Source organism: Aquarana catesbeiana, linkage group LG02 (genome assembly GCF_042186555.1).
Source record: "Aquarana catesbeiana isolate 2022-GZ linkage group LG02, ASM4218655v1, whole genome shotgun sequence".
Classification (NCBI taxonomy): domain Eukaryota; kingdom Metazoa; phylum Chordata; class Amphibia; order Anura; family Ranidae; genus Aquarana; species Aquarana catesbeiana.
The window spans coordinates 173072994-173094359 of record NC_133325.1 but is presented as its reverse complement, the minus strand read 5'-3'; the positions used below and the strand labels follow the sequence as shown (position 1 = coordinate 173094359).

General features: G+C 43.4%; 1 protein-coding gene across 1 annotated transcript in view; it reads left to right on the top strand.

Moving 5' to 3' along the window:
• Positions 1-5200, top strand: part of LRP1 (LDL receptor related protein 1) — a 523305-nt gene extending 518105 nt beyond the window's left edge. The window contains exon 89 of the mRNA XM_073613827.1: positions 1708-5200. Within this exon, the coding sequence (XP_073469928.1) occupies positions 1708-1848 (141 nt within the window). The 3' untranslated portion in view covers positions 1849-5200. The remainder of the gene's footprint in view (positions 1-1707) is intronic.
• Positions 5201-21366: the final 16166 nt, after the last annotated feature.

Genomic DNA, 21366 nt, shown 5'->3' with positions numbered 1-21366 from the left:
ATTTGATGGGCACAGTAAGGCTGCATTTGATGGGGGAGGTTCAGTATTTTTCAGTTTGTTTGCGCCCCCCAAAAAAATTTTGAGCACCAGCTGCCACTGGTCCAGCACAGAGACAGTACAGGGAACTTCACAGGGATGTTTGTCATCTGTGGATTCTATCCCTTCTGACCTCCAAGCAGCCATGTGTGTGTGAATCTCTGTACCCTGTAGTGCAACGTATTAGTGCACTTTTTAGGGAGTGAGGTTATTTTTAATTCAAAGCAGAGTTCCAGTCAATTTTTTGTTTATTAGAAGTCAGCAGCTACAAAAAAGTGCATCTTCTGACTTTTAATAAAAAGACACTCACCTGTCCCACAATCCAGCGACGTGGCCACCCAAACCCTCCATTCTCTCCCCCGCCTGTCCACAGCGCTGGCAATACTACTGGGGGCATCCGGCTGTGACAGCTTGCAGCTTCACAGCCGGGTGCGCATGTCTCACTGCGCTTTCCTGCATAGCCGGGCAATCTTTTGGGAACTGTGATGTGTCCCAGAAGATTGCAGGGTGGAAGGGCCGCCTAGGCGGCCCAAGCGGAAGTGGGAGCTCGTCAGTAATCGTGATGCATCGTGATATCGAATCGTTGACCAGATAATCGTAATCGAGACCAGTGAAGATGCGCACCCCTAATATTCATCCCACTTAGGCAAGCTCAGATGTTATCAGAAGTAGATGTAGTAGGTCATGTGACAGTGCTAGGGCCTGGTGGTTAGCCACTTAGGCCCAAGCCATGTCATGTGGAGAAGGTCTCATGCTCCCCACTATACCAAGAAGGCAGGGAAGGAGTGCACATTTGGTTGTATAACTTGCTGGGTAGGGTGGGATATCAGCAAACACTGTTACATTAATCTTAATAGGCAAAGTGACAGTGTCTCTCAAGGCTGAGTTCACACTATTGTGAATTGGTTTCCCCGCATCCAATTCGCATGTCAGGAGATTGTGACCGGTTCTCAATGGAGCCGGCTCACACATCTCAGGAGCTGCTCTGTAGTGAATTGCATAGGAATCCTGTGCATTTTCTGGTCCGAATTCAGCCTAAAATTCAGACCAAAATCGTAAATGAAACGGTGAACAGAGACACACTGGGCTCCTGCTGTGAGCCTCTCTGTACAGTGGTATGAACCCAGCCTTAAAGTATAACTAAAGGCAAAACTTTTTTAACGTTTTGGCTAGGGTAGAGAGGGATTAGAACACCTGTCAGGTTTTTATTGTTGTCTGTGCCTCCGCTAAGGACATTCACCTTCTCTATTTGGCCTGTTTACCATTATCATTTAAAGTGGAAGTAAAAGAAAAATCCCCACATTTTGGGTTGTCCCTAGAAAAGTAATCTAGATGAAATCTTCTAATGGAGACACTTGTTCTGGTGACCTGGGGGTCCCCAAGGAATTCCCTTCATTTGCAGGGATTACCTTTTACTTCCTGCTTAGCTATGGGACAGGAAATGAAGCAAAATCTCTGCAATGGATCATAGATGGTGGAAAAAATCTGACAGGGGTTATAACCCTCCCTTACTCTATCCAAAATAAAAACAAAAGTTTCGCCCATAGTTCTACTTTAAATCAATTTAGTGTAAGAAACAACAAAAAAGCACTGAGTATTAAATGACTGATTATACAGGAAATAAATGATTGCTTGAATATGTTTTCTCAAAATCCCTTTCTCGCCTTTCAGCCAACAAACTTCACTAACCCAGTCTACGCCACATTGTACATGGGAGCACACAACAGCCGAAATTCTCTAGCAAGCACGGATGAGAAGCGAGAACTGCTGTCTCGTGGAGGAGAGGATGATTTCTCAGACCCACTGGCATAGGGATGACATTTTAGTAAAAAGAGAAAAAAAATAGATAAAAAAAAAAAAACTTTTAAAAATTATGGAGAAAACACACACACAGCCTAACGGTGTATAAAGTGTATAAATGAAGGACTACTTTTATATTGATCTCAGTATTATAAATATATTTTTTTCCTTGCCATTATTTTCTGGAACCTGTCTGAAATCCTTCAGCTCCTTGCCCATACATGCTTGGAACCTGCCTGTAATGGGACTCTGCAATAAACATAAAGTGGCACACTGCAGACAGGAGAGTTGAAGAGAGAGATACTACAGAAGATAAAAAGGAAAGGCAGCTTGTATAGCAAAGAAGACAAATTATACATCAACAAGAGGGTCCGCTTTTATATTTTCAAGGGCTGGCCTTTTAAACAAGACTGTTACGTTATTTTATTCACTTCAAGAATTATCAGAATGGTACAAAGTAAATGGAGCAAAACGTGCCAGGCGAGCTCTTTCAGTTGCTTTTGTTTTTTTTTTTTTTCCTTATTTGCTTCATGTTTTTAGCTACAGCATACCGTAAATAACAATCATTTTACAATTAATTTTTTTTTTTAATGATGTGAAGAAGAGAGAATGTTGCCATTATTCGGGCTGAGCCTTTTGAAGAGAGAGAAAAGTATAATTTCTGGGTGTTACTGGTTTTGTGCAAAGTGACTTTGAACACCTTCACTGCCACAAGTGAACCAGAAGCAACTGACTGCATGTATGTCATGCAGGAAATTGGAAAGCCTCACGTCTGAAGTCATAACCACAAAAACTCCCAACACGGGCAACAGGGTCCATGCATCTTCCCCAACACCTGAGGAGCTTCTTCTACAAATCTTACTGTGCCTGCTTACTGGAGAACCAGATAAACAATCCCTTTTCTAGCTGGAGGAAGGACCCCCCCCACCCAAATGAATGTGTTTTAGCTAATAATAAAAAAGAAAAAAAAAAACTGCATTTTGCTTCCAATAGCTTCAAGTTTATAGCGTTTAAGGGCTTTTGTATTCTGTTACTTTGGTTCTGCTGCAGTCATCTTCAGTACTATACAAGTCTAGAAGAAAATGTTTATTTGTTTTATTTTCCGTCAGAATCCAGAAAAAAAGAGGGGTGGATGACGGGGAGATCGAAATGATTGTGTATTTTAAAAGCAATGCTATGTAATCTCCAAAAAAATGAATGTGCCCAGGTGTTTTTATTCTCATTTGTGTATGTTTCCCAAACCTAAATTTTTAAGAAAATCTGACTTTTTTTTGTTTTTCAACCTTCAATGATGAATTCACATTTCTAACACTCTTCTCACTAAAACCCTTTTTTATTTTTATTTTTTAATTATTAATGTCTTAATTGTGATATTAGACTTTATTTCAAGCCCACAAGCCTTCACATAGAACACTTTGGTTATGGATAGCTCACAGGAGCAAAGTAGGTGCACCTTAACAGGTTAAATTATTTTTAAGAATAGTTTGTGTCTGTGGCGTTGCAACCTTTTAAGTGTGTCTGTCAGGTTGGGTGGAGAGTCATTTTATCACTGAATTAGGAAACCATACCAACGGTACGAAGAAAAAAAAAAAAAAAAAAGCTAATGGGAAGTTTGGAAATTCCCTAATTTGCACAGTAATTTGGACATAAAAACATTTATTCAGAAAACCACGGTGCTTTTTAATCATAATACACCATGTGTATTTTAAACTAAAGCACTGTGAAGTTTTAATACGTTTTTATCACTGAGGTACGTTGCGTCTCATCTTACTGTTGTCCTCATTAAATAGCTGCCTTCAACTAACAAAATGTCTACTTTGCCTGTGTACATGGCAGGTGTGATAGAAGTAAATGTCTATTAGTTATTTGTGTGATCACTTTTTTTTCCTGTCTGGGGCCTTGCAGCACAAAGTTGTACTGACAGTGTAGGGGGTTTACCTGCCTTCAGCTGCCTTGTTGTGTCATGAGTTTACATCACCTTTCCTTTTTTTTCTCTTTTTTTTTTAATCTTTCCCCCACAGGAAATGGCCTTTGTAGCTGCAGCAGAATATTATTGCTGAAAACTTGGCCTTGCTGGAAGTTATAGGGGATTGGGCAGAAATCCTGGTCAGGTTTGGGTGGCAGTGTGAGAACAGAGTCGCATTAATACTGACACATTTCATCAAGTGATTCTTCACTATAAGTTTTTGCATTTGCACATAGAGTAGCACAGTATCACAGTGAGAAATTGTGCTATGGATATTTTTGTATATGAAGGGTGTAAACCCTTCATATGTAAGCACTTTGGCATTGTGCACACATAGGGGTTGATTTACTAAAGGTAAATAGACTGTGCACTTTGCAAAGAGAGCTTAGTAAATGAGATAAAGCTTCACTTTTGCAAACAATACCCAATCACGTGCAAGGAGAAAAAAAAAAAAAAAGCATTTTTGTTTGCACATGATTTTGATGGTGGAAGTCAGCAGAGCTTCTACTCATTTACTAACCTCTGGAGCAACTGCACTTGTAGAGTGCACAGCCTATTTGCCTTTAGTAAATCAACCCCATTGTTTAGTATATTAGTATGCTGTAGTTGCTCTCCACCTATTCTAGAACCAGACAGAAGAAGGGTCAGGTATTTGGGGGTAAAATCCATTACAACGAGAGGCTTTCCACTAATCTGAAAACACAGTAATTAATATAAGCCATTGAATATTGAACAAAGCATGGAATGTAACATTTAAAAAGAGAGACTATTATTCTTAATACATAAGAAACACACAGAGTGCTTCAGCAGAATTTGATATTAAATAAACATATGGTAATATAGGTTGTGAAGTTTCATCTAATTCTATACCATGAATAACCCAGCCATATTAGATCATGGACAACATAGAACCTGTTTCTCTTTGTTCAAAACAATGTTGCACTATAAGCCTTATAATGTTAAGTAATATTCCACCATTGTCACTCATCATACTTCATGGAATGGAAATGTTCAAGATCATTTCTTGCACAAAAACTTTTTTTTTTAATTTAATTTTTTTTAGGACAGGAACACATTCCATGTGATACACCAGCACGTCCCTCCAAATCCAACTCAGCCAATGGCCTTTGTAAGAACTGCTTTTTTCCAGTCACATCCAGGAAATCTATTTTCTTTCTCATTTTATTTTATCAGATGTGCTAAAGGATATGTTATGTTCACATACAGTATTTTTTTATTTGTTGAATTTGGAAAGCACTCATTTCAAAATGTTTTATTGGGCTGATTTGAGGGAGGCAGGGTTACAAAAAAAAAGAGTTTTAATAATTTTTGCTGGATTACTTTACAACTTAAATAACACAGAATATTGTTATAAATAAAATTGAAAATTATACTGAAGTTTGTTTTACTTTCTTATTATAACATTAGTTTGTGTGACTCTTGTGTGTATATATACAAATTTACACATTGATTGGTCAATCGTTACCCAGATATTTGCTGTCAGACGCTGAGGATGAGAGGCATTTATAAAACATATGTGCAGGTAACATTCACCGCTATTAACTCAACACTGCAATGGGAAATCCAGGTTCTGGCATTGACTGCCATTCAATTCATCATTTTCAAACATTTTATTTGATCAATGATTTGCTGTTGATTCCTTTAACCACTTAACAACCGGGCCATAGCCCAATGATGGCTACAACGCAGCTCGATAACTCAGGGAGGGCGTACATTGACAGCCTCCCAGAATCCGTGACCGGACCCGGCGCATCACGGTAAATGGCTGCTGACAGCGGCTGTTTACCACGTTATCGCTCCATCAAATGACAGAATGATCACTTGTAAACAAACCAGCGTCATGTCCGGTTCCTCTCTCCCCTCTCTGTACCGATGGGTACAGTGTGAGCGGAGAAGAGAGAGATTGGTTGCAGCAGCGCTGTAGGCTGGATTGGTAGTGCCCACAGCACTGCTCTGTGCCCATTGCAGTCTCATCCATCCATCCATGCTCAGCCATCTCTCTGTCATACTCATACATCCATGCTCAGCAATACTCATCCATCCATCGATGCTCAGCCATCCCTCTGTCATACTCATCCATCCAAGCTCAGCCATCCACACTCAGCCATACTCATCCATCATCCATGCTCAGCCATCCCATCCACCCCCAGCCATACTCGGCCATAATCAGCCGTACTCAGCAATATCCAGCTGTACACAGCCGTACTCAGCAATACCCAGCCGTAGTCAGCAAACCCAGCTGTACCCTGCCGTACTCAGCAATACCCAGCCGTACACAGCCATACTCAGCGATACCCAGCCGTACTCAGCAATACCCAGCCGTAGTCAGCAAACCCAGCTGTACCCTGCCGTACTCAGCAATACCCAGCCGTACACAGCCATACTCAGCAATACCCAGCCGTAGTCAGCAAACCCAGCTGTACCCAGCCATACTCAGCCATAATCAGCAATACCTAGCCGTACTCAGCCATCCCATCCATACTCTGCCATGCTCAGCCATCCACATTTATGGCTCAACCATGTTCAGCCCTCACCATCCATGGCTCATCCATCCCCATTCATGCTCATCCATGCCACCTCAGTTCTCATCCATGCCACTACAGTGCCTCACAAAAGTGTAATTGGTAGTCAAATTAGATTTGATAAATGTATGCCCCTAGAACACCTAATGCTCCTCCCTGCATGCTGGGCCTCTGTATGTGGCCAGGCTGTAGAAAAGTCTCACACATGTGGTATCGCCATACTCAGGAGTAGGAGAATCTATTTTGGGGTGTAATTTTTGGTATGTACATGCTATGTGTTAGAAATATTGTATAAATGGACAACTTTGTGGGGCGGCCGTATTTATTGGCCTAGGGTGCTCCCGATGATGTCATAGGGCTGCGCCCGGTCCGCACATGAGCACTGACCGATGGAAGCGCTGGGCAAAGCGATTAGTTTTGTCCACAAACAGGAGGAGACTGGGGGCGGGTTCTGCCTGTCCCAGGATCATCTAAGAGTGTCAGTGGGCTGCTGTGGGATGGGCAATATACAGCTTCCTGACTGTCTTCAGACTGTGAAGTTTGTTCCTGGATCCAGTCTCAGCAACCTTCTGTGTCGCCATCTGCTGGTAGGAAAGTTTTCTGTACTTAAAAAAAAAAAGGTACATTCTTTTCCTTTGGTTGGTTTCAGCTGTTTGCTTTGTTATAGTTTTCAAACTTTCATGTTAGAAGATTACTGGCAATCTCCATCCTTCTGTTTCTCTTTTCAGCTATCTCTCTTTTTCCGCTGGCCATCCCTTATTCTCTACTACCCTACCATGAGTCAGCCACCACTTATATAAGACCCTCAATACTTAAGGTAGGGGGACCACCAGTTGGTAAGTTTTCAGGTGTCCTTAGAAGAGTGCCCTCTAATGTGGTTTGTTTTGATATGTTTCAGCTCCGCACGCTCACGCTCTCGGAGTTAAAGAACAAGAGAGGACAGGCATTCTCCAAAGGAGCATAGCTCCAAACGTCGCTCCCGGTCACAAAAAAAAATCCAAAAGAGCACGTTGTGCCTCCTCTTCTCCAGAGCAATACAGGCATCCCAGCAAGAAATCAGGCTGGGCTTGTGGCGCAGTCCCCCTATCCAATAAATTGGTGTGCAAAGACTGGCTGGAGGAGTCTGCAGTAGGCAGGGAACAGGACACTGTGCAAGTCTCATCATTACTGAAGAAGGTAGTACGAGATTCCTTGTCTGAGTTTACCTCAGCCCAGCCACCCGCCCAAAGGGTCCCATTGGAAGATCAGCCGGGGACTTTAGCAAGCAGTATGACCATGCCCAGTGAAAAAAAAAAAAAAAAGTCTCTCCCACTCAGGAGAAGAGCTCCAAGGAAGATGTCTCTGATCCTCTTCCCCAGAGCCAGTGCCCCAGCAAGAGTCCTGCAGGGCCCGTGGCGCAGTATCTATACCCAGGAGGCTGGTGAGTAGACACTGCCTGGAGGTGTATACAGGTAATGTCAAATGTCTTTATTATTGATAAGAGTGGCACAAGATTCTCTTTTGAACTCGCCTTAATTACCTGAAGCAACTGTTACACTTGTATTGGAGACTGTTGCCATAGGAGACAGCGCTCTTATCCGTGCAGATGTGCCATCTTGTTGGATGCTTTTCCCTGCATGGCTGTCCTGTAGAAGTCCGGGAGTTTAGCGGTTTAGCATTACACAGACATATTTGGGTGCCCCAAGGAGAGTGGTAATGTAGCACTCAGAGCATGCTAGTGGGTGTGGCCAAATTGTCCTTGGTGACATCATTACCCTTTAGTGAGGCCAAACGACGGCAACAGATTTGTGTATGACTATCTCGGTTACTTGGGGAACCACAGCCTGGTCCAGGTAATATGTCCAGGTCTCGGGGACTGAAACTCTGACACATGATTCAAAACCCGAACTGTCCGGCTGAATCCTGGACAGGTGTCTGGCACCCATGAGTCTACTTTGCACTGCACCTACTATGCCTTACGACCCACTCTATGTGGAGGGAGGTCGACAACTCATGGCTCTGGAGGTTCTCATTGGACTGAAGGAGTCCTGGGTTCTTGCTACATATATTATAGATGCAGCAGTCTGCTACTCAAAAATAGGAAGGCTGACCAGGAAGTCCCCCCTAGTTGCTTGTATAACCACTGGAGGAGCACCCTAGCACTTTGGCGGCTAGGGAGGCCATATGGTTGAGACCCTGGACTGCGTATTGCTTCCTAGAAACACAAGTGGGAAAGAATGGAAGGGGTTCGAGAAAAATGCCCGTATAATCAGGCTGTCAAAACTGTGTACCCCGAACAAGCTAATGGTCAACCTGCTCCTACATACTGTAGCATCTGCAAGTGCCGGCCGACCAGCAATATCCAGCCCATGTACTGGGTGAGTCTAATGGGAATGGTTTAATAATTATCAACCAGCTGCTGCACCTGCAGGACTCTGATTACAGTGGCAGGGTCTGCATCCCTTTAGACATGATTTCCTATTGGGAGTATCTTGCAAAAAATTATATTTTTGTAGCAGTGGATGCCAAAAATCTGACTTGTATTTTAGTGCAGACTTCTGGGAAAATCAGTGAGCCAGTCACACAAGTGCATACCCAGACTCTTAAGGTAAGACCTAGAAGGCACGCTTCATGGGTTTCTGGACAGCATGCTGTACAGAGCCTTGGAAGAAGGTATCAGACACTCATGGTCACTTCGGGAGATTCCTCACTGCTCCTCCTCCAGACCATTTCTCTCCCACGGAGCTGCCAAGTCCACCACAACAGCGGGTGGGCTGCTACAATGCTTACAGACACCTCACACTCAAGAGGGATTGCAGGTTTTCTACCCAATCCTGTTTGGAGTTTGCAGGCGATGTTGGTTAGTGTCCAGTTGCAGATCGAAAGAGGTCAAACCCTTTTGGGCCCTCTTTGAGATCTTTAAGACGGAGTCCATTAAACAGTATAACCACATGGCTGGAGGCTGTTGCTGGATCGTCAGGATGCCTATTCTATCCTCACACATTAGAGGGAAAGCAAAGCCAACCTTTCTCCACCCCAATGGTTGGTGTACCCGGGGGTGCTCTGCTCTGTTTTATTTCCATCAGAGGAAGTGGTGACAGACAGAAACAGAATTCTGAGGACGAATATTTCCGCTTGTTTGATGGCTTCTCAGTGCCTCAGTCATCTGGGCACAACGTCATCATGCATATAGTTGATTCCTGAGGTGCATGGGCACCTGCACAAATTTCAACTAGAATTCTTAGTGCAAGGGAGGAAACAGGATAGAACACACTTAATAGGTATTACTCAGTATGAGTAGCTGTCCGCGGTGATGGAAAGACCTTAACCCCTTCCCGACCGGCGCACGCCGATGTACGTCGGCAGAATGGCACGGCTGGGCAAATGGACTTACAGGTACGTCCATTTGAATTCCCCGCCGTGCCATTGCGTGCCACCGACCGGGAGCTCCATGAGTGGGGTTGCGGGTCCCGCGGACTCGATCGCCGCGGGGATACCCGCGATCGCCTCACTGAGAGGACGAATGGGGAGATGCTGATGTAAACAGCATCTCCCCGTTCTGCCTAGTGACAGTGTCACTGATGACAGCTCCCTGTCATCGGGAGCAGTGATCAGAGTAATGACACTGCTAGCCCATCCCCCTACAGTTAGTAATCACTCCCCTAGGACATACTTAACCCCTCCCCGCCCCCTAGTGGTTAACCCCTTCACTGCCAGTGTCATTTACACAGTAATCAGTGCATTTTTAATCACACTGATCACTGTATAAATGACAATGGTCCCAAAAATGTGTCAAAAATGTCCGACAAGTCCGCCATAACGTCGCAGTCACAATAAAAATTGCTGATTGCCGCCATTACTAGTAAAAAAAAAATGATTAATAAAAATGCCATAAAACTATCCCCTATTTTGTAAACGCTATAACTTTTGCGCAAACCAATCAATAAACGCTTATTGCGATTTTTTGTTTAACCAAAAATATGTAGAAGAATACGATCAGCCTAAACTGAGGAAAAAAAAAATTTTTTTATATATTTTTTGGGGGATATTTGTTATAGCAAAATGTAAAAAATAATGCGTTTTTTTTTTTTTTCAAAATTGTCGCTCTTATTTTGTTTATAGCGCAAAAAATAAAAATCACAAATACCACCAAAAGAAAGCTCTATTTGTGGGGAAAAAAGGACGTCAATTTTGTTTGGGAGACACATCGCACGACCGCGCAATTGTCAGTTAAAGCGACGCAGTGCCGAATCGCAAAAAACTCTCTGGTCAGGAAGGGGGTAAAATCTTCCGGGGCTGAGACGGTTAAGGAAATCTTGGTCCATTAGGACCGTTAGACTGGAGAATAGCTACAAATCATGTCTGCAAGACAGCCCGGAACATGCACTGCGAAGGATTTCGGTCAAGGCAAGCAGAGATTCCCAGCCAAGGAGGATAACCTTGAACGCGCTGGGGGTTCAAACAGCCCTTTTAGCACTTTGGCCTTACTATACATAGTCAAGGAGGACCAATCTCCTTCCAGTTTAGCAACAGGGCAGCAGTCACCAATATTCAGCTCCAGGATGAAACTTGCAGCAATATGCTATTGAGAGAGGTGAAACCCTTAACGCCTGGGGTGGAAGATCACCAGCAAAATTTCGGAAGCAGTTTACCTCCCAGTGGTTTCTTTTGAACAAGTACAAGCTGGTCTACAGGTGGGGCCTACCACAGACAGACCTCCTCGTTTCCCACAGTAATCACAAACTTTGGTCTGATTTTGTCTGTACCGCAAGGGGCAGATGCTCTGGTCTCTCCCTGGGACTACAATCTAACCTATATATTTTTCCCCATTTCCCGTAAATGAGATTCCCCTTGAGGCTGTCAAGGGAGAACATAGTTGTCATAGCCAGTCCTCCATATTGACCAGGAGGCCCTCAGTTTTCCCTGGCCATTCATTTCAGGATACAGAAGATATTTCCCCTCTATAACATACACAGACTGGGGCTGCAAGCAGGGACACTAAAGGGGAGGTTGGGCAACTCCGGTTGCTCCAGTTTCACTCCAGAGTGATCTCTACTTTGTTGTGTGCGAGAAGACATTCTACTTACAACATCTAGGTCTAATTCTGGAACAAGTTTTCTTGGTAGGGCAAGACATTGATCCTACTGCCCTGCCAGTGTCAGCTGTTTTATACTTCCTCCAGGCCTTAGCCTATCCTCAAATAGCTCACGAGTGTGGGCTATATTGGCAATAACACATTTGAATGGACCAAAAATCCTTAAGTTTGCACAACTTTTGAGGACAATTGTGAAGAGTCGGTCACCAAGGAAGAAAGATCTATTGCAATTGCTGGATCTCATATCAGTTTAACTGTTTGTAACAACAGAGCAATGTTCGGTTCAGGCCATCACTTACAAGGCAGTATCAATTGCAAGAACTTTAAGCAGATGGTTATCAGAGATTCAAGCTCTTGGAGCTTCAAAGTAAAAAAAAAAAAAAAAAAATATATATATATATATATATATATATATATATATATATATATATATATTCCTTTCTTTCCAGAAATAGTAGAGTTGGATCTTGTAGATCATCCTGCATCAAACGTAGCAACAGACTGCTATTTAACAGACAGCTGGACATTGCCTAACTTTCCAGAACATCACACAGGAAAGTCACACGTACTGTTCATTTTCAGAACTTTAAAGGATTATCTCTCCACAATTGTCCCTTTCAGGTCATCTAAATAAACCTTTTGTCATTCCAGCTGGGAATCATCAAGGGAAAGAGGTTACTGCCTGGATCCTAGCAGGCTTATGTTGTGTATATAAGACTATAGGTTGCAAGCCTCCGTCAGCAGAAGCGGAGCACTCTACCAGAGCGGTTAAAGCCTCATAGGCAACACATTCAAGAGAATCTATGGTGCCCATTTGTACAGGGGTATCATGGTCGCTCCAACATTTATCCTCAAATTTGACAGAATAGATGCGGGGCCTTGTCATCAGGGGACTTTGTAGGAAGGACTATTCAGTCCTCTGTCTCTTCCTAATTAGAAGATTGGTTTGGCAAATAGATCCCATCCTATCAGCTAGTTATTTATCACTAGTGTGCTGCCATGTTGGCGTCAGGAAAACAGAAAATTGTATCAAATACTTACCGTAATTTTCCTTTCCTGACGCCAAACCATGGCAGCATATGAGCCCACCCATGTGTGTTCCGGTATGTGGCTTGTTACAAAGAATGGGGTGGCGGCTAACCATGCCTTCATTTACGCTATTCACTGGTCCTGAGGGAGTGGTCAAGAGGCGGAGCACTATCACTAGTATGCTGCCATGGTTTGGCATCAGGAAAGGAAAATTACGGTAAGTATTTGATACAATTTTCCGGTTTTCTACAGAATTTTCAGTCTTTTCTTTTATAGCGCAAAAAATAAAAAACCCAGTAGTGATTAAAAACCACCAAAAGAAAGCTCTATTTGTGTGAAAAAAGGACAAAAAATTCATATAGGTACAGTGTTGCATGACTGAATAATTGTCATTCGAAATGTGAGAGCACCGAAAGCTGAAAATTGGTCTGGTTAGGAAGGGGGTTTAAGTGCCCAGTGGTTAAATGCTTGCTGCCATGCCTTATTTGATCATAGAAATAGGATTTAGGCCACATTCACACCTGAGCAATTTTCAGCTTGACGCTTGTAGCTGTAAAATGCTCAATGAGCTTTATCCTATTCATTTTAATGGCCCCTGTTCACATCTGACCATTCTGTTAAATTATCTCATGAAATGACTCTAAAATGTTTTATGCAGGATTAAGTTATAAAAATAAGTATTAACAACAACTTTTATCCATGCCCATCAGTGCAGCCTCACCTGTGCCCAACATTTCAGCCTGCCCATGTCCATCGATGTAGCCTGCCCGCGTCCACCAATGCAGCCTATGCCTAACAATGCAGCCTACCTGTGCAGGGGAAGAGAGGGGGGGAATTGCCGGCTGGATGATCAGAGTGCCAAGGAACATCATAGCTTTAATTTCAATTGCTGTATGTTCCCGCCACTCGCCGTCACATACAGCCCTCCCTTCTGGCCGGGGAACTTAGATATATGTCACACGTCCCGGAATTGGACTGGTGATCTGTCTATCATAGTTCCTGGACAAGAAGGAGGGGCTGTATGTGACAGCAATTGCAGGGAACACACAGAAAATTAATGGAAAGCTGTGATGTTCCTCGGCGCTCTGATCATCCGGTCGCCTGCACTCCTCTCTCTCCCCCTCCGCGAACGGCTCACCATACAAGCCCGCCTGCCGGCGGTGCTCTGCCTGCTCCCAGGCAGCCCCTTCTTGCCAGCCCTCAAAATCCACTCACCAAATGCAAGCAGGCGAGTGAAATTTTTGAGGGCTGTCCTAGGAGGTCGGACACCTTTTCATCAGCTCTGCTAGCATTCGCCATTTTTAAAAAATCGAAAGCATTCAAAAACAGCGATCTTGATGTTTTGAATGCTTTTAAGAGCAGGGGAGGGATTTGGGGTTGTATAGACCCCAGATCTCTCCATAAAGTACCTGTCACTGCCTATTGCTGTGACAAGAATGTTTACATTCCTTGTGACAGCAATAAAAGTGATAAAAAAAAAAAAAGGTGCCTCTGCCCCCCCCCCCCCCCCCCGCTTACTTGCAAAGGCAAATTCACACTCTGGTCGCTGCAAACCACAATTGTCTTACACATGCAAGGTATCACCATGCACATGAGTAGTAATTCAACAACTAGACCTCCTCTGTACATTTAAAGTGGAAACCTGTAGGCTTTTATACCGCCTATGGATAGTAAAATTTACGTCATTTGTCACTGTTGCACGGGCATGCACAATATTAAAGTGTGACATGTTTGGAATCTGTTTACTTGGCATAACATCATCTTTTAAATTTTACAAAAAAATTGGGTTATGTATTTTTTTTTTTTTTTGCATAAAATATTTTCCATAAAAAAAACGCTGCACAAATACCGTGTGACATAAAAATTGCAACAACCACAATTTTATTCTTTAGAGCCTCTGCTTTAACAAAATATATAGTGTTTGGGGGTTCAAAGTAATCTTCCAGCAAAAGATAATAATTGTTACAGGTAAACAAAAAGTGTCAGAAAAGGCCTGGTCTAGAAGTGGATAATGATGTTGTATCCTGTGCTGTTATTTCCTTGCATAATTTTCTATCATCATCAAACACTGAAATTGCGCTCTTGATTCCAACCTCTGTATTTTTAATAAGCATTAGAACAAATGTCTGCTTTTTTGTGATGGCATATTACAAGCATCCTAACTTGTGTCTTGCTTGGGGCTGATCGCTGAACAAATACGTATAGTACTAAGAATGTCCAAGGAGCACCTGATTCTGTTACCCGTCAAGGAATGTCTTCTCTTCAGACCTCTTGACACCTTCATGAGCAATGCCATGGTTGACTGGAGTGTGCTCCTCCCACAATACAGGAGGTCTGTAAGGATCAGGGAATCTGACTCTTCTACTTCAGTAGAAAGTGCACATAGGCATTCAGAGCACACCTCCCAGTCCCAGGATGTAGGGCTCAAAGCCAGAGGTCAGCTGCTCCCCTCTGTTAACCCTTCTGCATAAAATGCCTCTGGGGGGCTGGACTCATCCAGATGAGTCCATGAGTAGTTTCCTTCTTTGACATTTGGATGCCCAGGTCAACTCACAGGCTAAACCCTTGTGTCAATTTTCCTCACCATTTTTCTGGTGTTACTTCACACAGCAGTATTTCTTTGAAGGTCTGTCTGACTTACCTGCACACCGAGACCCTTTGTTCCTACTCTAGTTGAAACTTTACTTTGGGAGTCATACCTCACAAGAACTTACACTCCTCATTTTAGAGTTCTTTATCCTCTGATACTGTTGAATCTGTTGTAGTACCCTCGGCCTTCTTCCTCTCCTGAGGCACTCCATGACCTACAAGGTCAGCAGGGACCAGTTCCTACTGTTCCATTCAATATTAAGGACATGGCCTATCAGTGTGCTTGCGAGGGACCTATTTTTTTCCTAAAGCACTGGACTACTGAAACACCTTTTCCTGGCCTCCCTATTGTGGAACGTTCAGACGACTTTCCCTTAAGGGGGTCAGCTTCTTGAACCTGAAAGTTTCAACCGGATTAGGCTTCAGAGGTGTCTAGTGTTGGTAACAGTGGGCCACCAATGGGTTAGACTGTTTTAGCTCAAATGCTCACTAAAAAAGTTCACTCCCTGTGCGTCATTGATCCTTTTATTATCTCTCAGGAAAATTCCCCTTCCTTCCCCTTCAAGGGCTTGTAGGGTGTCAAGGGAATACTATCCCAGCATGATCGCCTTTTTTTCTTTTCCTTTTTCAGCCTCCACCCTCTGTCTGGGGGCCTGAATTTGAGGCGAGACATCCAGATGGCCTCTTTGGATCAAAATGTCCCCGTCACAACCCATCAGTCTCCTGTGGTGCATGGGGTGGTCTCCTCACCTCACCTTGGGATGACTCTACTTCTTAGTGTTTCCCCCTATCTGGGGCCTTAGTCTAGTTCTTCAGACCAGACCGTTCCCTCTTCCCCCAGGGGATTCTTCTCTGAGTTGTTATTCGGGCCTGATGTCTGTTGCAAGACCTCCAGGAAAGTTTGGGAGCTTTACCTGTGCCAGGTTAAGTAGCCTGCCCTCTATGCTGTCTCCCTTAGAGACACAAGGCATTCCCAATTGTCTATCCCCAGTTGGTCTTTACACTGAAAAGTGAGAGTGCTGCATGGCAGTTAATATACGTCACTAGATTGTCCACAGGCAGAACACAGTGAGATCATGCTGCACTTACCCCTGTAGGAGATAAATTACAATCCCAGGCCTTCACTGGACCTGATAGCCAGGTAATAGGAAATCCTTCTGTGACTGATTTGTAGCCTATTAAAAGTTCCTTCAGATTCCTATTCCTGTCCCTAATCAGGTGAATGTTTGTTTTTGTCAGTGTGATTAAAATCCCTTCCCTTTGCTTGAGGATACTTTACTGGACCAGGGTAAGTCAGATGACTCCTAAAACCATGTTCCTTTAGATCAAGGTTAGGCTGGGTTGCAAAGGTCCCTCTGTAGGACACCAGAGACACTTCCAGGTTATCAGCTGAAAGGATTCCTGCTCATCCATCCACCTCATTCCTGCCTACCCTTGTAGGAGTGTCTTCTTCCTCCTTCAGTTAGTCTAACCTCAAGTTTGGGTCTACAATCCATACTTGGGAAGACTCAAACTGAGAAGTCCATGTTCTTGGAGTGTACTGACCAATCGGTGCTCCAAAGCGGACCACAGGTCCCAGCAAGCCTCTGCATGTGTCTCATACTTCTTAAGCCCCTTTCTTTGTGTCCCCCCCAGGATCCAGACCCCTTCCCTTATATAGAACATGGAAGGGACCCTGGTGGCAAAAACATTGACTCTTTCCCCCTTGGCAGCCAGATGATAACTAAAGTTCTGGATTGAGGTGGGAGTGAAAGCTACCTGAGGTAACTTTTAAAGATAATCAGCAGATGATTGATTGCTGTTGTGACTTCCACCCTTAGTCCAGAGTTGCTCTGCCTCCAGCTCACTATTCTGTGTAAGTTAGGAGAATGAAGGGGGCAGAGGACATGGCTGTGAAGGATGGGGGGCACTGGGTGATGTGAAGGGGGTGGAGGACACTTCTCTAGTGGGTGGTGATGTAAAGGTATGGCAGTGCTGTGAATAAAAGAGGTGTGTAATATGAAGGGGGTTCAGAACACTAGTGTAAAGGGGTAGGGGGGGGGGTGATGTGAAGGGGGCCTGAGAACACACCTGTGAAGGGGAACTGTGATGTGAAGTGGGGGATTATAGTGTGCAGGGGACTGAGAACACTGATGTAAGAATAGGACTGATATAGGAAAAGTGGGCTGTGATGCGGATGATTTGAGTCTTCACCCAAAAATAAGATTTGAACCTTAGCTGAAAGAAAATGTTACTGATCAGACTATTGAATTTCATTTCAATACCCCTTCTCTAGATCTACTGCAGGTATAGGGTTCTGTATATTGAAGTTTTTATTTATTTATTTTTCTATTGGTTGGTGTGTATTTTCTCAACCTAACTACAGTATGTGACTATGCCTTATGTAAAGGGCAACATAAAATACCAGCCCTCAAAATTCCACTTGCCTGCTTGCATTTTGCGAGTGCAAATTTGCTGAGGGAAAGTGAACCTGACACACCTGCAAGACCGGGAAGCACATGGCTGCCTTGTCTTTCGCTAGGCATTCACTCACAACAAGAGTCAGCAGCTGCTACTCTGTTATTTTGCTCACATATGGCTCTTTACTGCCACCTGTGGCTGCTTCCTGCATGTGAATGCCTCTAGTGAGTGCTGCTTGTACTCTGGATTGTGTTCGGCTGTAGCTCTTCTGAGTTTCAAGGACATGTGACAGCTTTGTGGAAGTGAGCTGGGACTAGGAAGACCTCCTTTACAAGTAGGGTCTGTGTGTATAAGTGAGGGGAGGGGCTGTTTGTGTACAGGGGGCTAGAGTTGTGTGTGTGATGTGTTATGTATATATGGGTGTGTTGTGTTATATGTGTGTGTTATTTATATGTGTGGTTTGTTATGTGTGTGTGTGTTACACAGACATCCCAACCTGCAAAAACTCATTTCAGGGAGGTGACCCCCCCCCCCCCAGGCAAAATGTGGGCGTGGCTTAAATTGTGCTACATATTGGGCGTGGCTTAAAGGGCTTAAAAGTCTAAGACTTGCATAGTGCAGAATGCAGTACTGTTAAATAGGGAATGTACAGTGTGGAGTGTACGGCCGTGGGTAGTATGTGCAGAAGAGGAGTGTGAAGTGTATGGTGGTGGGTATTATGTACAGCAGAGGAATGCAGAGTTTATGTAAGTGGGTATAATGTGCAGGTGAGGAGTGTACAGCGGTGGGTAGTATGTGCAGGATGGTTTCAGTAGTTCTTTATTTTTATTTTTATTTTTTTACAATTTAATTTTTAATATTTTTATTTTTTCAAAAAGCTTTCTGCGGGCCAGTGGACGTTGTCAGTAGAGAAGTGGATGGTGTCAGAATATTTTTTTTTATTTATTTTTATAATTTATTTTTGTATTTTTTGTTTTTCACAATGATTGGGGGTGAAGGAGGGGGTGGTGAACAGTGTCAGGAGAGCAGTGGGCGGTGTCAGGTTTTTTTTTGTACAGTTTTGTTGTTTTTATTATATTTTTTAAATCATTTTTTAAATATTTTTTTTCACAGTGCTTCTGGGGAAGGGGTGGGGGGTATGGGGCAGTGTCAGTAGGGCAGTGGACAGTGTCATTAGACAGTGGATGATGTCAGTAGTTTTTTATTTTTACGTATTGCTTTTTTTTACAATTTAATTTGTTTTTAATTTTTTTCACAATTCTTTTTGGGGGGAGGGGGTTGGGCCAGTAGACAGTGTTGGTAGGGCAGGGGGGGAGTGGAGTCAGTAATTTTTTTTATTTTATATATTTTATTTTTATAATTTTTTAATTTTTTATATATTTTTTTACAATTTAATTTTTTAATATTTTATTGTTTTTTTTTTTTTTCTTATCAGCCCTGTGGGGGGGGGGGGGGGGTGCTTTGGTGAGATATCAAGGGTCTAAACAGACCCCTAACATCTCCTCAGAGAGAGAACAGGACTGAGGACACAGATTCCCCAGTTCCTTTCTCAGCACTGAAGATGAATGGACAGGAAACAGTCACCTGTCCATTCATAAACTGAAGTAGAGTAATCGGTTTACTCTGCTCAGTTATTACAGGACACAGGAGCGATAGCTCACTGTCTCCAATTCAGAAAAGGAAGGGGCCGGTGAATGACATATTTACCGGCCCCTTCCTCCGCTCTCCATCCTCACACAACCCCAGAGGAGAACAGCGGGCCGGAGGAGGGCAGAGGAGGAGAACGGAGGGGGACACATGGATGACACCACTGCCGCCCAGGATCAACCCTGCAGCCGGGAGATCGTAGGGCACTCTTGGGTGTCTGGGAGCCTGCTACCAAATGCGGGAGACTCCTGCACCTCGCGGGAGACTTGGGATGTCTGGTTACAGTGCCTTGAAAAAGTATTCATACCCCGTGAAATTTTCCACATTTTGTCATGTTACAACCAAAAACGTAAATGTGTTTTATTGGGATTTTATGTGATAGACAACACAAAGTGGCACATAATTGTGAAGAGGAAGGAAAATGATAAATGGTTTTCAAAATGTTTTACAAATAAATATCTGAAAAGTGTGGGGGGCATTTGTATTCAGCCCCCTTTGCTTTGATACCCCTAACTAAAACCTAGTGGAACCAATTGATTTCAGAAATCACCTAATTAGTAAATAAAGTGAACCTGTGTGTGATTTACAAAAAGCGAAAACATTGCACAGAGCACGTAAGAATGAAATGTGCATTTTTAAAAATCTGAACCTTTAATGTTACTTTAACAGGCCAAAGGGGAGAAAATTAGAGACGTTCATTGTTGACCTGAACATTCAACTAAACGTTCAGTTAGGTTTAGAAAAATAATCCCCATCCAGCATTCACCCCCCCCCCACCTCCCCTGGGTGCCCACTTACCTCTCTCTGACAGCATTGATGGCCTTCCCTGGTTTTGCCTGTATTGTAACTTTCAATACACCAGCTCCAACTTACTGTAATGGCATTGGTACAGACTATTCAATCTATGTGAAGTTACCGAGCATGTGTAGGCAATGATGAGAAAATGTCAGGATGGATGGATGTAAAAACAGCGTAGGCCACTGCCATCCAGAAGAGTTAAGTGGGCACCTGCTTGGGGAGGTTTACTTGGAGTAGTTTGGGAATGGGAGCTAGGGACTTTTTATCCAAGCTTGAACTTGTTTTAAAATCCAGGTCAAGTGTTAATTTTAAACGGCATATTAAATAATTTGTGTATGTCATCTTGGACCAAACAAATGATTTGCATGCTGGAATAGACTAGCAGCCTCACCTACTAAAGAAAAAAGAAGCCTTGTATTAATTGATAAAAATACATGGCTTCTTCTATGGTGAAGATGCAATATGACTGACTCTTTCTATATCCAGGAGTAGAGAATTCTATTGTACTGCTAGCAGAACACCATGCTCTTATTGTATATAATATAAGCTGCTAAAGTACCGTATTTATCGGCGTATAACACGCACCTTCAATTTAAGAGAGAAGTTTCAGGAATTTTTTTTTTTTTTAAATAAACCACTTTGAAGCAAAATAATGGTCAGTGCCCATCTGCAGCCCATCTCCCATCAATGCAGCCTGAATAATGCCCATCGGCAGCCTCACCATCACTCATCAATGCAGTGCAGGAAATCACCCAGCCGTCATCTCCTGTTTACTCCGCTCTCAGTCGGCAGTCACATACACAGTCCCGCCTCCGCCATCGGCATTGGACCAGCTCCTGTGATAGACAGAACACTGGTCCAATGGCGGAGGCGGGACTGTGTGTGTGATGTCAGAGCCAAGTAAATAGGATATGACGGCTCAGTGAATTCCGGTGGTGGTCATCCCCTTCCTTCCCCTCCGAGGTACACTATCGGCGTATAACACGCACCCATGATTTCCCCCCTATTTTCAGGGGGAAAAAATGTGTGTTATACGCTGATAAATACAGTATATTTTAGCCTAAGCAACAGCTATACTGCTCTGGCATGCAAATAATTTGTATGGGCCTATCTGACCCACATAAATTCTTTAGGCTAGGTTTACACAAATGCGAGTTGTATGCGTTTTGAACCACATCCAATTTGTATGACATGTGAAAGAACAGTTGTGAACAGGATAAAATTCTGACCTGATCAAAAACTGACCTGACACACTGAACAAATACTTTGTCAATTAGATGTGAAAACAGAGCTTCAATTAGCACCACACGTGTGAACCCAGCCTAAAAGTGGTAGCAAACTGCCACAAAAATAAAAAATATCTAGGCCCCTGCAGTCATAATGTACTAATATGCACTGCATATTAGCACACTATGACAGACTAACCTGCACATGGAGCCCTCCAATGCAGCACTGTCACGGCTACCTGATGCTTCCAATGTCAC